At 39.7% G+C, this 18,035-nt stretch overlaps 2 protein-coding genes and 1 pseudogene across 3 annotated transcripts in view; 2 read left to right on the forward strand and 1 right to left on the reverse strand.

Annotated features, from left to right (window-relative positions):
- The window catches only part of LOC144641571 (GTP-binding protein Rit2-like), a 158,510-nt gene extending 140,475 nt beyond the window's left edge, over positions 1-18,035 (reverse strand). Inside the window, exon 1 of the mRNA XM_078500620.1 lies at positions 18,025-18,035. The gene's annotated coding sequence lies outside the window, so the exon portion shown is untranslated. The remainder of the gene's footprint in view (positions 1-18,024) is intronic.
- On the forward strand, positions 6,844-9,523 carry LOC144641632 (uncharacterized). Its single transcript, XM_078500684.1, has 2 exons — positions 6,844-7,111; positions 8,723-9,523. Exon 2 carries the CDS (start codon positions 8,723-8,725, stop codon positions 9,227-9,229), a length of 507 nt encoding a protein of 168 aa, XP_078356810.1. The 5' UTR covers positions 6,844-7,111; the 3' UTR covers positions 9,230-9,523.
- On the forward strand, positions 15,560-17,923 carry LOC144649246 (uncharacterized; annotated as a pseudogene). Its single transcript, XR_013569866.1, has 2 exons — positions 15,560-15,701; positions 16,951-17,923. The product of XR_013569866.1 is annotated as an uncharacterized LOC144649246 (transcript).

An 18,035-nucleotide genomic window follows, 5' to 3' on the forward strand; every position in this document is an offset into this window, starting at 1 on the left:
GCTTTAGTAAATCAAGTCATCTATTTCTGTAAATAGAAAGTATTGCTAAAATGGAAAACTTATAATGAAAATCGAGATTAAGAAAAGAAGTTTTAGAATAGTTTTATAAGAATTAGGTCTTACACTGGTGTGGTGCAGCTATACTGCGTTACACATTGTGTACTTTTCATTGTCAATAGCATATCTCTCCTTATCAGAAATTGACATCAAACCAGATTGAAATTACAGGTTTTACTAGCCTTGAAACAGGAAAGTCAAGTGTCTACATCAGAGATTTGGAAACCACCCAAGTTCATCCTTACACTAATCTCTAATTAGCCTGTTCCTGGCGTTCGGTTAGTTGGAGAGTTGCGCGAAAAATGAGAGGTGTACGCTCTCTCGAGCTTGAAAAATGATGACATGCAGTCATCGAAACGTCCCTCCAAATTATTATCGGTGATTTTTATTCCAAAATGTTTTGCCAAAACCTTACGTTTTGGCAAAAACAATCATAAAGATGAAAAAAGTGCACGATGTCAGAGGTGATAAGGTTTCAGTTTAGCCGTTGTGCTTCAGGGTCCGTCTGAGGTCCCAGGCCTCAAAAGATGCGTATCCGCCACATATTTCTTCCTTGTTTCAACAAAAGGTGCCCGGCCGGCTGACAGAAAGGCTTGAAATTCACCAACAGCCACCCTCCCTCCCCCTGAGATCCCCCTGTTCGACCAGGAGGCTAGGTTGAGTGCCTAGATCTGCCTAGGCAACCCTGGTGACAGCCAAGCTGCCACAGGGCTGCAGCTGGCTGCCAAACACAAAAAATTAATCATTAAGATACCATGACATTGCTGTGACTAGCAAAGTCTGGTGAAAATGTCACTAAAAACTCCACTAGCCCATCCCCTAGCAAACCAGCAATTCAACGCCTGACCCTGGGCTCCCTAGGGCTGCTATCTCTACCACCTAGCTAACCGTCCCAACCTTCCAAGACGTTGCTCCCCCACCCCCTCAAGTTTTTCGCGCGGGACTGGCTTCAAGCACGGTTCGCGGAGTCCACCTTTTGTCAAATCAGTGTAGATTGTGACACAACATGGACCTGGAAGGGAGCAAGCGGCACCCGGTCGGTACCCGACTCTCCGTCCCCGGCTGGTTAGCCAGGCCTGCAGCCGTTTGGGACGGCCCAGTTATTTAGGCTTGAAATTCACCAACAACCACCCTCCCTCCCCCTGAGGTCCCCTGGCTCGACCAAGGGGCTAGGTGGAGTGTCTTGCAAACCCCGGTGACAGCCAAGCTGCTTCACGGCTGCAGCTGGCTGTTAAACATAAGACAATCATCATTAAAATACCATGACATTGCTGTGACTGGCAAAGTCTGGTGAAAATGACACAAAAAAACTCCACTAACCCACCCCCTAGCAAGCCAGCAAATCAACGCCTGACCCTGGGCTCCCTAGGGCTGCAAGCTCTACCACTCAGCTACCCGGCACAACCTTCCAAGACGTTACCTACCCCCCCCCCCCCTCAATTTTTTCGCGAGGGACTAGCTTGAAGGCCGACGTTAGTCAGTTCGCGAAGTCCAGTGTTGATTTAATTAGAAAGAGATCCGAGATTATGGAAGAAGCTCAAGTTACTGTTGAGACTCATTAAGAATCTAGTTTCTACTTACCCCATTTTTTCGAGGCCTGGCCGGGGTCATTGTGTTGTGTTCTTGGGCAGGACACTTTACTCTTATAGTGCTTCTCTCCACACTGGTGTATAAATGGGTACCGGCGAGATAATGCGGGGAGGGGGTTACCCTGCGATGGACTGGCATCCCATTCAGGGGGGGGGGGGGGTAGAAATATTCCTAGCTGCATTATGCTGCAGAAACCGGGATAAGCTCCGGCAAGTATGGGCCACCTGGCTCGAGGCTTCCCTTCTTCGTTCACCTAGCTTTTTTCATTGTTGTATTCCTTTCCCACCCATAACAGTTTTGTATATCATTGAATAGATTCCATATCATCAACTCATAAGCTGTGATGATGCGAATACAAAGGAGACTCAAAGGAAAAAGAGGCTTCTGCTAACACGGAAAAAAGACTGAGAAACAAGCAAATTTCCACCTGAAATAATTTTGAGAGCTAATCGAGCTGAGTGGTTCATCTGATACATTGAATTAACTGTTTTTCTCCTACTTCTTTGTCGTTAGGATCAAAGTATCAGAATCGTCAGCGTTTAATTTGATCTTGCCGGATATGATTTTTCTGCTACAGGAAGTGAATTTGTTTTCTGCAGCACGTTAAAACGTTAAAGCTATACACCGCGTTACGTGTGTGCCACATGGAGAGCTTAAAGGACATACTGGGGGGTTATTGAACATTAAATGTCAATCATCATCAACGCACGTGGTTAACCGTATTTCTCGTTCAAACGCCTCTTATCAAACTTGGCTGGGTGGAACCTTGGATGGACCCGTTTATTTGACTCCTGCAGTTTTTTTAGCCCTGTGTTTATGAAGCTATGTGTTTATCGTCTTTTTATTTATTTTTGTCCACAAACATATATCTTTCCATTGTTCCTGCAGCCTATTTTACCTCTAACAAATGCCTGAGGGATTTATTTCCAACTTCACCTTGGAAACCCGGCATTTATTGGAGACACGGCATTTATTGGAGAAATGGCGTTTAATAGAGAGAGTGCAGTTGCAGTATGACGGTTTAAACTTCTTGTAACTACCTTATTTCTCAAGTCGATATAAACACAAAGTAGGATAACTTTCTCGGAGAGTCAATAGAAAACGTGTCAGATACACTCTTTTTTATAAGAGCGCGTAAAATTTGGCTGAGCCTGAGGATGTTCTTATTTTAGCCCATACATTTTGTAGCCTGGGAAGAGGACGGCAAACTGCTTATTAATACATGTCCAGAACATTCGACGGAAGACAGGGCGCCTGAAATCTTTAGATTTGTTGGTTACTGATTCAGCTCACGCACCCAGCCCACGTGACTGACCTTTGGAGTTCTATTCACGTCGACGATCAACGGAACAATGTACGTGCGTTATTTTTCCTTTCAGTGCACGTGATGACGTCATTTGTACGTGCCTACTGTCCTTGGTGGGGAAGGAGATGGAGGTAGCAAGACAAAAAATGAAAATTATTTCATTGACAACTCAGGGAATAGACTCTATCTTAAGCGAAACATCACGTGTAAGAAAGTTCTTTTTCCTTTAGTCGGATGCGACAAAGGTATAAATCAGTTTGCTAACTTGGAAATATTGAAATCATTTGCAGCTCCGTCTTCTTTTTCGAATAATTACGGTCAAGGTCATGGTTCGAGGCTAGCAGTACTTGTACGTGGTAAGGATCTTCTAAAATGCCCGGGTTTAAGTGTTTATTAAGCATGGAAGAGTAAAGGAGAGTGGGCCAAAATGGAGCTAAACATCTAACAAAGTGTACCACCACCCACGACTGAAAAAGTCATTGTCGGTCGGTCGGTGTCTCAGATTCCGTACCGCCACAATGCGCTTAGAATGCAATGCGAAACAAAGTTCGTTTTTCGCCTGCTGTCGGCGTAAAATAACAGGCGAGAAAATCAATCTACTTTTGCAAGCTCAGTGGACGAAACACTAGACGTGGCAGTAAAGAGGCTGATCGAAGCACTGATCAGTTGCAAGCTATACAGTGAGATCACAATATCACGCGCTTGACTAATGCTACATCTTTATTAGGCGGTCCAAAAGTCGTCGCAGTTTTAGGAAGCTTTGAGGCTATTTAAACAAAATGTACGGGAAATTCAAGGCGATTTTATGTTGACAGTGGGCGGCTTAAGGCAATTTTAGTCATCTTCAAGGTACTTTGGAAGACTTAACATAAGGTGATTTAGGAAAGACTAATAGAGAAATAAAAGTGACAATAGCACTTTAAATACTGGAGTAGGCCTGTAGAACTTTGCACCTTGGAATATTGTGGCAAGGCCCCCGTAATCTCCATTTTCCGGCCGCATTTTTCAGTGTAAAATCCGTGAAGTCTGAAACCACTCATTATTACGTTGGGCTTGTCGTGGTAAATAAAGTATAAAGGGTTTGCAACAAAATGGGAACAAGGACTTCGAGTTGTTGCCGTTGGTAATGAAAGATTACTGGATTGGGTTCGCCTCACTTTTCTTTATCTAGGTCTTTCAAAGTGAAATTAATAATCCAGCTAAAAAGAATTAGAAGTAATCTATGCCATAAACTCGGTACTGACTAAGGAGATGTTCGTTATTTCCTGTTAGTAAGTGTCTTTTCCGAAACGAAACTCAAAGAGATGAACGTTTTTCAAAACACGAAAATCACTGAAGGACGGAAATTCGCAAAGAACTTGAGGTCGATCAAGGTCTCTAGATTGGACTTTTAGCCGCTGAATCTTTCATATTAGGTGACTCAACAAAGAGAAGGTCTTGTCTGGCCGGGTGATGATGTGATCAGTTCTAAAAGACGAAAGACCGGCTTTAATCAAAACGAATTTATTCATCACTGGGCCAGATTTGTAACGTGGCCTGACCGAGCTGGCATTATTTTCTTAGAACAGAGTATATTAGATGTAAATTGAAGAGAAACTTAAGCTATTCCATGTATATATAAAAAGCCAAAAAGCCACTTAATAAACGATTCTTGAAATAATGACTAAGGAAACCATTTAACGACAAATAAAAAAGGCAAGTAAGCCATTCCAAAACAGCAAAAATTTTAAATGGGTTGAATGATACGAAAACCGTGCGAAGCGCAATGTTTCCCGGACAAAAAAAACGCGTTTTTTACGGTAACAGGTATTTTCTTTTTTTTATCCTTCAAGGAAAAAAAACTTAGGAAGTCTATCAGCTGCATTCGTTAAAAACTTAATTAACTCTGACGATATTTTTACAGGCATAATTTCATAGACAAAAGAAATAGGTGTAAACTATATGACTAAACTCTATCACATTTCCATTAAGGTTTACAGCAAAAAGTATCACGTATACTAAGTGTAGATTTACGACTTTGATCTTATCATTATGTATTTTCCGTTTTTCTTCTGGATGTTTGAGGATATTTCAGGAACTTGTGGGTGTATATCGTTCAAAACTAATTTTCTCTAAAATTGCAATTCTACCGCAAGTACACAATCTTCTCAGAGACTGCATAAATATTTATGTAGAAATTAAAGACCTTCCACGAATGCTTATCAAAGCTTGCCGGGCTTAAAAAGGAAAAAATATTTTTATCTTTACGTTTTAGCCTGTGAACTCCAAAAAATATTCACAATTTATTTTTAAGGCTTTTAATTACGAAACGAGTAAAGTTCTGAATTTTTGCCAATCAAACCACAATCATTGATCTTAAAACACAGGGTAACAGAGGAAATAGTTTTAGCGCCTCTTCGCACACCTCCAAATGATCAATTTAGATTATACAAGGAAGGGGAACTTTCATTTCTTTGCTAATTAAGGACCGAATTCACATGTACTATTTAAATCGAATGTAATTTCCTCCAGACAACTGGTTTTGCATATTTGTATCGACAGTTCATGAACCTCACAAAATCACTTTATTTAATTGGGCGCTGGAAAGTTGGCAATTGGTTCTGGTGAGCACTGGTACATGGTACCCGTAACTGAAAAACCGTGGTTGCGATAGTTGAGCGAAAGAGACAAATATTTCGACTTTAAATCAGGATTACAGTCGACAAATTAACAGGCACACTCAAAAACCGTTAAGAATGTCGTTCACGGAGTCGAAATTCCTACCAATCTCGGACTAAAATCACTGGAATATTTGAATAAGATTTGAATTTACGTACATTGTTATACGATGTTGATCTCAGAAACGAAAAATAAAACATTCAGTTTCCGTCTCCGTGCTGATAGCTTGCGTCAACATTTGGACATTTCAGGAACAAAGAAACAAAAGTTTAAATTTTAAATTTGCCTACACACCATATCTCCAAAATGTATCACGTTTAGAGATTTGTTGTTCAAACAGAAACTACTGAAAGGTGCATTTTCTTATCGCTGCACCGCTTTGGTCGAGCTGCCTAAGCTGGTAAAAATAAAACAACTTGTTCGAACAGTGATGAAACGAGGTCAAAGTGTAAAGATTTTTAATAGGGGGAGCTTTTTTAGTGAAACAAAGAGGAAGCTTATTTTAGTTGTACTCTGGAGAAAGATGACTTCGGTGGTGTTTGAAGAGTTCGGCTCCCGAATTACCCTTACGCATGGAACAGGCAAAAAGTAACTTCACCTCAATGATAAAACAAGGAAGTGATACAGCTGAATCTTTTGTAATTATCGTTTGCTTTTTATCACTGAAGGTCAAACAAACATTGCCATGTGTGTTGACCGCATTATAGGAAGTCAATTTTAATTATTGTTTCATTCGCTTGCTTTCCAGTTGAGGACATGTTTGTTGATCTACCGTGCATCAAAGAAGTCTTTCATCAGTCTTGTTGCATGACTTAAAGGGCGGTTAACCGGCTTTCCTGACATGATTGTTCACGATTATTTTTGGTTATTTCGTGCACGGTCAGTCAACTGAGATTATTTTACCCACAAGAAGCCTCTTATCTTTAAGACTCTAAATGATACGCTTGCTTACACTTCACTCGTCAAATAAAGGAATTTGTAATATTTATTTTTGGCGTTGAAGTTGATCTCGAAAGTTCTCTTCGTTTCTCGAAGGGCCAAGAACCATAGAAGCACGTTTTCTCCCTTTAATTTTTTTCCGGTTATCTCTTATCAATGTATCTAATTTTTAAATCTTATCGCTACAACAAATTTTGTGTTTAAGCAGTTCGGTTTTACAGGGCGCCGTCCGAAAAAGGTTCCGGCAATTTAATTCCTTGAGAAAACAAAGTTAATAACGATTGGCAAATACACTAAAAGCTATTTACGTAAGGCAGTAACTTTCCCAAAGCAGGATGCTTAAGTACAAGAAAATAACACTTAAGCTTATCTTTCCGGAGGATATGATGGCCCAACTTATATTTCGCAAGCTACGTCCCGTGACTAGTATTTAGGCCAGGGAGGTCCGACGAGAAGTTATTAACCAGCAATAACTTGACGCAAAGAGAAGCTCGAACATAGGATTTGAAGAAGACGCGGGTATTGTCCAGAAGATAGCAGTAAACGACGAAAAATCTCAAGGTAAGGCTTAACGAATTACGATTGCTTTTATTTGAAGGTCAATTCTTGGCTTGCGTAAAAGAAAAAGCCAAAAAATTACTTCATCACTGCTTTTCGTATTAAAATTGACAGTTGCTTTCGGAAACATAACTTTGGACTATTTCTTAGGCTGATGTAATGTATTGGGCAATTTTTAATGGAGTTTGTCACAGTTGAAGTATTTATGCACAAAAATTAAGCAAGAGTTAAAAATTATTTAGGTGTCGTGCGTGGAATTTGTTCATAATTTGAAGTGGTCGCCAATTGTGTACTTGAAATGTGTCCATGTTACAAGCACAGCAGAGTGAATTGCGAGTGAATCAAAGGCGGTTTGTTCTATGTCTTAAAATTAATGTCAGACTAATAACCTTGCTGCAGAAGATATTTGTGTTAGGTAAAAACGTCTTTTCGACACTTACCGATAAAAGACTTCTGACATTAAATAAGCGTTGTTCTTTGTTTTTTAATTGACCAGTTCAAAACGATCTCTTCAAAATTTCGCTCAGTCAAATTATATCTTTTGTGCGGGCGCTCTTAAGTAATTTCGTTTTAAAATTTCAAAATTGATTACGAGGAATTTTAGTACTGGAACTTTTAAAAGAATTGTACAAGAATAGTACAGGAAATATAACATACAAAGATGCAAATAGCCCTTGCGAAGACTGCGAAACAATTAATTATAATCTAGGATGTATCGTCACCTCTTTACTTTGGGAACAATGCTATCTAGAAAATAATCAACAATTGACAGATTTTTTGACAGAAATATAAATTTTAACTTGTGATCTCTCCCGACAAGATAGAATCAAATAGGAACAGCCGGGTATGTGTGGGAGTTAAAACCGAGTTAAAGCGTTTCAAGGCGTAGAAAGCTTGCTAAGTTTTAATTCAATATTACTGAAACCGCGGACAAAAATCATTATGGGGAAAAAAATTCCTAGTTGTTTTTAGTTCTAAAAATTGTTATGCAATCGAAACACGTGCCACACTCGAGTTTTTGCTAATGAAAACGTGTTCTCTGCTTTCAAGACGTTCTCTTTAACACGTTTTTACTGCGATTTTTACATCAGCTGAGAGCTGTCCTGTTGCTCATTGACAGATACTGCAAATGGCGTCAGACTTACACCAAAAGAGTCAATGACGTCATGCTCTAATTCGCACTCGTGACCGCCCTGCGAGCGACAGTGAAATTTTTAGGGCGGACTTTAACCGGCAAAATTCTGTGAATTATTCCGGAATAAGACAATTTTATACGTCAAGATTTTAAACAAACTGAAGGTGTGAATTTTTCCTCGAAAGGTATGTACGAGAAATATACGTGACTCGCGGGGCCTCGCCCGCAAGGCAAGAGAATTCAAAACAACGAAAAACGACAAAACAATGCACACTAAGGGGGCCTGAATTTTTTTTACGACTCGACAGCATGTCGGTTAAAATGAAATGATATTTTGCTAATAATATTGTTTTTTTGTAAATAATAACTCTAACTTGTCGGAAGAAAGGATAGCGCATAAGTGATATATTTAGTTCAGAAGAATGAAAACAAACTGTTCATTTTTTTAACATATTTTGTTATTTAATGTTTCGATGCAGATGAACACATTTAACTTGGCAAGAATCGTTCTTTTGGTCACGCTTGGCATTTCCTTAAGCAGTAGCAGTCCATTGGAGAGACTGAAACGCACCTTAGATGACGAAGCAGAAGATCCCGGTTGCAATATCCCCGGCGTTTGGTCATGCAACAGCGGGAAGCGAGAGATGCAAACGCTAAATGCTGAGCCCGAGCTGAAGACCGTCGCAGAGCCCGCCAAGCTTAGCAGCGCCGCCGCTAGAGGCTGCAACATCCCTGGAGTATGGGCCTGTTCAGGAGTCACCCAATTGTCAGGAGACGATGATAGCGCAACAAGCCAGCTTCAGGGAGCGACGACCGAGGGCAATGGAAACAATTTTGACGATAACCAATCAGAAGACGACCCTGATAAATGTCCCCTCGGAAACTTGGATTGTCGCAGAAAACGTATGTTGAAGAGAATGCTGAAGCAGTCAAGACGAGTCGAGAGATCGGCAAAGAGATGTCCCCCCGGAATTTGGGTGTGTTGAGCCAAGAGAAGTTTGGCCATTAACGTTAAGATTACTTTTGACGAAGTGTACAACAAACCGAACATTTAATTCCATGAGAACTGGCATTGTAGTTTCGCTTTTTAACTTATTAGTAGTAGCTATTACATGAATTTCATTTAGGAGAACTATATTTAAGCTTATTTTAAAACGTACCTCTGTTTAAGGGTTTTAGAAATTGAGTTTTTATTTATAGCATTCATATACTGTTACTATTTGTCGCATTTTATTTAGCCCTTGGGGCAAAATATTGAATTAAAACTAAGTGGTAACTCAGATTTTTGTCAGGTTTTCTTTGTATAACAACAAAGAGTTCTATTTCGAAGAACAAAAGCAGATGATATGTTCCTATTCCCTGGGGGTACTTAGTGGTAGGAGTCCAGGGGTGTCCCTCATTGTTGTAAACATGCAAGTCCCGAAATTCTGAGCAAAACAAACTCCCGTTCTCGCTTGAGGGTTAAAGGGTGGGGACTGCTTGTTGATAAAAGTTGAATGATTTTCCCCTAAACCATACACTTCTAAAACAGATAGACAAATGAATTTCTATTAAAACCTCACTTACGATGAAGACTGTTATCAAATGCTTTCCTACATGATTGAGAAATTATAAACAACTGACCTGAGCGAACTGCACCAACCCAGCGTATGTTTGTTTTCGCGTGCAACTTAGCTGAAACTGATACCTTGATGGATAAAAACATTTGACGCCCAGACCGGGACACCTCCACGTGATTCCAAGCATCCCTATAAATAGTCTCCTTCGCAGCCGTTATTTGGGATGTCACGCAACGCCCCCCCCCCCCCCCTCCGCAAAAAAAGGAAGGGGCAGCGTTGCGTGACATCAAAAAAACGGCTGCGAAGGAGACTACCCTATAAAGTACAAACACAAAGACACTCATGCAAATAATGAGAATATAAGAAATGCTTGGAGCCCAGACTTTTCTATCTAGTTCTTAAATATCGGTAAAGTTATTAAAAAACATTAGTTTGAACAGCTTCGTCTGAAATATGAAGTATAGGGTTAAAAATTTCGAATGATATGGGTCACAAACCACAAAAGACCTCAAAAGTCTTTAAAGGACTATGCGATAGGAGGTCGTAAGACTCAAAAGATTTGAAAAGGATTTTGTCAGACTTAAAAGGAAATCAAGGATTAGATAAAGGAGCAATGACACGATCTATTAGTCCTTGTTTTCTGTGTTGTACAAGAATCCCGGGGGGAGGCGCAAAAGATATGTTAGTATGGTCCCAAAGGGGGTTGTTTTTTTACTGTTTTAGTCTTTCTTCTTTTTTTCTTATTTTCTGAGTTGGGCACTTTTCTATGTGAACTCCAAGGCCGATGTCCGATGTATGGAACAGTAATCTCAAAACGTGTAAGTGTTGCTTCCGGTGTGAAATAACGTGGGGTGTTGGAGATTACGTCTAAAACAGCCAAGAGATTTATGAACAATCATGTATTTTGGGCATGCGCGCCTCACGTGCTCCAACACGTATCTTACCCCGGGATCTTACCCACCCTACCCCGAAAAGTAACCAGGGCCAAGCTTAGGAAAAACACAGGCACACGTGCGCACACACGCCACGTGAGACCTGAAAATGAACTTTGCACCAATTCAGAGTTGCCGAATTGGTTGACCAGTACTTGTTAAAAGATGCTTGACAAGTGTTTGATATTTATTTTAGCTGGTCTTTATACCATCTCTCCACGTTGAGAAGTAGAGTGCAGTTGTTTAATACCTTACCAGCCAGCTCACGTGCGGGCGTGTATGGAAAGTCGGGGAATATGGGACTGGTGAAAGACAGGAAAATCGTTTAAAAATAACAAGCAGTGCCAACGTGAATTCAAAGCGCTGAGTCCGTGCACGCCCCGCGTGCACGCTCAAAACAAAGCAAAACAACCTGTACTGAAGTCGTCTTCTTTCTAATATGATAAAAATGATTTTTTTTTTTTTTGCGCTAGGGTATGAAAAATATCAGCGCCCAGTTGTTCAAAGGGCGCTCGGATAACGCTATCCACCGAATAAATCGCCATCCAGTGGATAGCTGCCATATAAAACAACTTCGCTGACCACCGGATAGTTATTTATCCAGTGGATAGTGTTATCCACTCTTTGAACAACTGGGGCCAGGAGTTTAGGTTGGATTGTCAATGATTTCAAATGAGACACTTATATAACTAAGTTTCAAATTAGACACCTATATACTGCTATATAACAAGTTTTAATGCAAAAACAGTTTGGATGCAGGGGACCACGCAACGAAGAAAAAACTGCTTGGCTTCTCTGCTGCCAGATCTCTTGTTCAAGAAATGCTCGTACCAGACGTCACTCTAAGTGCTTATAAAACCAAATTGATTGCAAGGCTGGTACAACGGCAGGAGGGCAAGATTTATTGGCCAATATTTCAACTAGCAGAGCTAGTCTTCTTCAGGGCCAGTACTATAATATAAGGAAAATAACGGCTCTAAAATTTGAATTTTAGAGCCGTTATTTTCCTTATATTATAGTACTGGCCCTGAAGAAGACTAGCTCTGCTAGTTGAAATATTGGCCAATAAATCTTGCCCTCCTGCCGTTGTACCAGCCTTGCAATCAATTTGGTTTTATAAGTTTTAATGGTCTGGGGCTTGGGGCTAAGCAGAAGTTTAAAGTCCAAAAATGTTGCAAAATGATTTTAAAATTCTTGATGCCATGTCCTTTTTACAACTGCATACGTGTGAAGCCGTGGGGGATTTTAATTTCCGTTAAACGAAAAAGAGAATTCACAGACACAAACCAGAGGAAAGAGCTTGTGCAAGCGGGCAACAGGCCAGTTACTGATAGCTGAATCATAATAGAAGAGTAGAAGACAAGTAGAAGTCTATACAGAGAAACGAGCAACCTTTGATTTCACTGCACTGAAAATGTAAGTATTACTGCATTTATATTACAGAACATGTAGAGGAAGAGTTTTTAGTGCACAGGCAGCCCTAGTTCAGCTATATTATATTATTGCAATAAGTGTTGATTTGAGAATGCTACATTTGCTTTTTATTCGAGTCCGACCATGAGGTGATCATGCTGAAATAAGGGAGCAGATGAAAGCAAGAGAAACTTTCTGTTCTTCTCTCCTACATTTGTAAGAATGCCGGTCTGTCGCTACGAGAATCGGTTAAAAATTATTCTCCTTTGCAGCAGCTACAGTTCAGGTCGTGATCACTTTCATTTATAAATGCTGGCACCCGGGGGGGGGGGGTACTCCCTATAACGGCCTATACGGGGAGGCTCCGCCCGAAAGGGGTACCTTTTTCAGGCTTCAGGTATATAAAAGGGTAGGTATTTCACGAGTTTAAGTATATGAAAGGGTATGAAAATCTGTCATTTGGCTATTTATAAGGGCCTTTAATTAAAATATTTCGAACAGACGCAATTTATGGCTGTATTATTTTAATTTATTAAGCGTTACATAAAAATGACGAGAAAACGTGCTATTTTAAGTCCACGCCATGTCTCTTAGGTATATGAAAGGGGTACCTTTTTTCAGTTAAAGGTATACGAAAGGGGTACAATTTCTGTCAAAAATGGTATATAAAAGGGTAAGGGGTTAGAACTTGGGGCGGAGCCTCCCCGTATAAAACTTTTTGGAGTACCCCCCCCCCCCTCCCGGGTGCTGGCATTAGTAACAGTTTGAGTGAACACTTAATTCGTCATGCTTTTTCCATACGATTGGTAATTTACATGTTATAAACGGAACACCGGAACACAGCAATGTACTTTTTGCTGGTACAAATCAGCCGGAGCTATTCAGCCAAAAAAATGTCCAATACTTTCAAAAGGTGTTAACACGAGGTCCTGCACGAGGTCCGCTTTTGAGTTTTTGTCTGTCTTTACATCATCTTACCTCCTACTGCGAAGAAAAGGCGTCACGTCTATTCCAGGCAAAACGTACGTGCTCAAGATGTTAATTTTGAACCATTCCACAACGTTTGCGTGAGGTGCACACAGCCTGATATATTTATTCTATTTTTAGTAGGTAAGATAGTAAAGGGGTTACACGTGACGCGATATTTGTGTCAAAATTGGCCCGTGACTGGTCTTCAGTGTATTCCATCGGGTGTTGATGGTTGGGGCGAGTGAAAAACAATGTGAAATTTGAACTTCAGTTTCTGTTAATTATCATTTTCATTCGATATTAGTATTTGTTTTACAACGTTTTATACAAATCCTTATAATATTTTGCCACCGACATGACCGAGTGGTCGTGCCGTGAGCCTAGGCACCCTGTGCTTTCACGTGTCACGCGCTAGTTTTGGCACAGATCACGCGTCACGCATAACCTCTTTACCACCCTGTTATGGAGGAAAAGCTAAGATAGACTTCATTCGGTACCACTAAAGGGGGCTACGTCACGCAGTTTAAGGCAATTTTGGCACTGAGCAACTGGTCATAGAATTAACTGAAATATCATAATAATTATAAAAAGTTATTATTGTGATAGAATACCAAACAGCCCCAGGTTTCAATTTCTTTATCCATTGGGTTCTTTCCATGGTTAGTTTTAGCATTTATTTTATGTAGTAATGGATCTCCTTGAAAAGCTATGGAAAAGCGCGCAGTGCGGTCATTCTCTTAACGATCTTCGAACGAGCTCAACAACGCGCGCATGCGCACAATACCTGGGCTCGAGTCATCATAATTTTCTCGTAGTTTTTGCGATAGCAAAATATTCCTGAAGAAGTATTTTGGCTTAAAGGAAGCAATAAAGCTTGCGTGTGCGTGCAAACACGGGAACATTTCAGCTAACGTAAAATTCATAAATATTTCCGCAACAGTATTTCCTCATTTCACATGACCCCCGAAATGGCTCTGTTCCATTTCCTCCTTTTATTTTGAGATGTTAGTCCTCAGAAAAACAATTCGGGAAACTTCGTGTAATTGATAACCTACTCGCTAGGCTAGTAGATAAGGCCACACTTCCGGTATCAAGTCTATTAAAAAATGGAATTGTAAGTCTACCACACAGTAAAGAATAGGAAAATTTCATCCTTCTCAAATACTGTCTACACTGTCTAAGTTTAAGATGTTTAGTTAGCCCTTTGTTGTGTACGGTTTGGATCCCAGATTTGTACTGATTCCCAAATTTTCCGTTTTCTTTTTCTGAGTTCAAACAAACCTGTAAAAAATACAAAAAGCCGCGACGAAAACGTCTGCAGCCTTAGTCCCCTGCTTTGTTGCTTTTACTTGGCTGCTATAACCGTTAATGTGAAAAGTAATGCGTGTAATCGATAAGATCGATAAGGCGGTATATTCTTTAGGCAATAAGTAACTTGTTGCCCGGCACTCCAGTTATACCACTGGGATACAATTTGGTGCACGATTCATTGCCTGGCGGGTGCTGCATCGATTTTTATTGATGCATTGTTACCACAAGCTGCGAAAAGTAGAATATGGCAAATTCTAATGTTCGCATTGATGCTAAAGAGGAAAAATCGAGACGTGTTCATCAGTTCAAAGTGTTATGCTAGGTAGGCAGGCAAAGTTTCGTGCAACGTTGCAACAAGATTGTGAGATAACAGAGATAAGTGACTGTCTGCGCTTTGGTCTGCAGTTTTTGTTGATTTAAATTTTGCTTTTCTTTATTTCTGTTTGGTGAAAAGCTTCAAAATCCTCGCAGCGCTGAATTCGTCCAAAATAAATTTAGGGAGAAAAAATCAAGAATTATACAGTCATATTTTTACTTTGTAACTATATTCCTAACTTTTAATCTCGTCATAAAAACTGTTCCCATAATTTTTCCGAATAGCACAGTGCTCTGTAGTCTTGAAAGCAAACCACTGCAACGATTACCTAGCTGCTAAAATTTGAGAAATTTTACCAAAGGAAACTTTAGAAAACCTTGGGGAAAGTTCCCATCAAGAACAGGAATGCGACCTTTTTTGGCGCGGCAGAGGTCCAGTTGATCGACACGCATAAGACCTGAAACGGCTTCCTCCAACGTTCATAAGACCAGTGGATACCTAACAACGGCAAATAACGTTTCTCTCAAAGTTGGAGCAAACGTGTCGCTTAAATACTCTTCTTTTTTATTAACTTAAGAGACGGTGTTCTGAATACGTGCTTCTTTGATAGACATTGAGTCATAAATGTCACAAAATGTCAGACAAAAATCCAGTCTGTTATCGCTATTATAATATCTATTTCAAATGGATTGTTTTAAACTATTGTAAAATGGTATCACACTGGGTCATTCCATATAAATCGGTGTTAAAAGCTTTGAAGTGCAGTATTTCAGTCGAGCAGGCAGAACCTAAACTCTTCTCTTCTAGGTTTACACCCAGATAAGTTTTCTCAGTGATGAGAGTGATATAGAGAAAAAGAAAGTTCATTGTACTCAGGCAAATCGTCAGGAAAAAGCTACAGATTGTATACGGGACGCAAAATAAGAAGGTATGTGCACGGAAACTTATGGCAATGCAGGTAGATTTTGTTCCATCGATACCATGTTAGTTTTTGCTCATTTGACCTAATTCCGGCAAAAAAACGTTCGCCGAAAAAAGGAAGTCGTGGTACAAAGGCACAACAGAATGATCGAGTGAAACTTGCGTAAAATTAAAGCGGGTCGGATTGAAAGATCCTATATCTTTTGCTTACAGAAATTTTTATATCATGCCTGAAACAATTAAGAGTGATTTGGAATGTGCTTCCTTGCATGAGAGCAAGAAGCCAAAAAGGAGGGCGATCACTTTTTTGACTGTATTGTTCAACTACAGGTGCCTGGTTGCAGTGACCTGGTACGTTTACGTTGAGTCTGCTTTTAAATGCTATCTTAAAAGCAAATTTTTTTCGCATTTTAAAGTCACCTGATTCGAAAGATGTTGCAATCATACAATGAATGATGATCAAGAAGTTGAAAAAAGCCTAATATTAATCATAAGCAAGAGAGGATAAGCCACTGTTGTGATATATTTGGAATATGATATATTTGGAATATTCAGTTCGAAAGTTTGTATGATGCTTGTGTTCCAATCGTGAAAATCCGACGCTGAAAGAAAAAATTTTCTACCTACGTAATAACATTTTTTCCTTCTTTTGTCATCTGCCGTATTAGGTAGAAAAAGAATATCATTTACTGGTGTTTTATTTCTCAGTTTAAAATCATACATAATTATAATACTATTTCACTCACTTCTGTTTACTTTAAACACCTGAAACAGCTATACTACACTACAGTTCTGTAAAAATTAGAAAGTTCCAGAAAATGACTCGGCAAATCAAACAAAGCTTTAAAGTTTCGCAAGTTTTTGTCATGTTTCAAGCTGTCATTTGCTTTAAACACGCTGAAATGATGATCCTTGATTTACAAATATGACGTACTTTGTAAGATTTCCTGCTGATTTCTATAGAAGGTGGAAATTTACCTAAATAATTATGTTTGAAGTTAAAGGGTGCATGATTTTTTAATCTTTGTCGTCAACTTGGATTATATAAGTTTCAGTTATTCAGGATGTAAAGTATTGTTTGGTCTCCATTGATCCAGTAATTGTCTATTTAGTAATCACTGCGGTCGGACACTAGACTGCAAAATATGCAATGTGATCTTTTACACGTATCATAAAGTCTGGAGTATACCGGGCTAATGGGTCAGACACTAGGGTGATGAAATAATTGATTGCTGACTGTGTTTTTCCGAGAAAAGAAACCTAAATTTCTTTTTTTCTCTTTTTAGCTCATCACGTAACAGCCATGTTGGTAATCAAGGTCATTATCGTTATCCTTTTTGCATCAAACTTCGGGCATACCTTCCCTGTTGATAACAAGAAACTACCGTCCACCTTTGAAGCTAAGGAATGTCCCCCCGGATTCTTGCCTTGCGTTTCAGAGAAGGACGACAACGTTCCGGGTCAAGACAGGGGGAGTACTCCTAGTCCAGCCTCCCCCAACACAACCAGCACAATTGGCACTGAGGCGCCGACTTCGACACAATCTTCTTCCAGCAATCACAGCGCCTACTGATCAACAGACGACAAACAAGGCTCCTTCTGGCGAAAACGTGGCGGAAACATGGGACAAAAAAAGGAGCGAATTACAAAAGAGGCATAAATGTCCCCCCGGGATATGGGTTTGTTAAAAAGATGCATTCACAAGACTGAGTTTTGACTGAGTTACAAGGATGTCATTCCATCTTTGCTTGTCAGCATTCTCGGTGTGTTATACCTTGCGGTATAAACTGAGACAAACTATGTGTGACTTCAGTGACGGTGAACTTAACTTAGCCGAGTGTTCAACTAGTTTTTTAGTGCAAGTGTAAATGTTCATTCCGGGTAGCTTCAGAGAAACGCATGAAGAACAAAAAGCATGCAGATTTATTATTTTGTCTTTATTTATTCATTTATTTATTTTATTCGAGTTACTGTTTGGCATTTATATTTAAGTTTTTAGAAAACAGAAAAAAAAAACGTAGAAAACCAGGAACACACACATTGAGGACAAGAAGTGTGTAATCAAACCCTGTATTTTGAATTTTTTTAATGCGACCCCGCGTTTATCGTCTGGTAAACTAATATCTAAACACTACTAGATTACAGGAAACCTACGTCAAGAAACAAATGATATGAGGATGGCTCGCCATGGCGATGATGGAAATGGATTTCAATCCAGACAAATTTACTTAATACTGAAAACGTTTTAAGAACATTTTTTTAGGTATAGCTCTTTTTTATTAAGACACTAGCAAAACTCTTGTTGTTATATAATCTTGAGAGCGGAGAGTACCCCGGCCCGACAGCGGCGAGACCAACCACTGCAGCAAAC

This window comes from Oculina patagonica, chromosome 1 (genome assembly GCF_052425735.1).
Source record: "Oculina patagonica isolate OP01 chromosome 1, crgOcupat, whole genome shotgun sequence".
NCBI classification, from domain to species: domain Eukaryota; kingdom Metazoa; phylum Cnidaria; class Anthozoa; order Scleractinia; family Oculinidae; genus Oculina; species Oculina patagonica.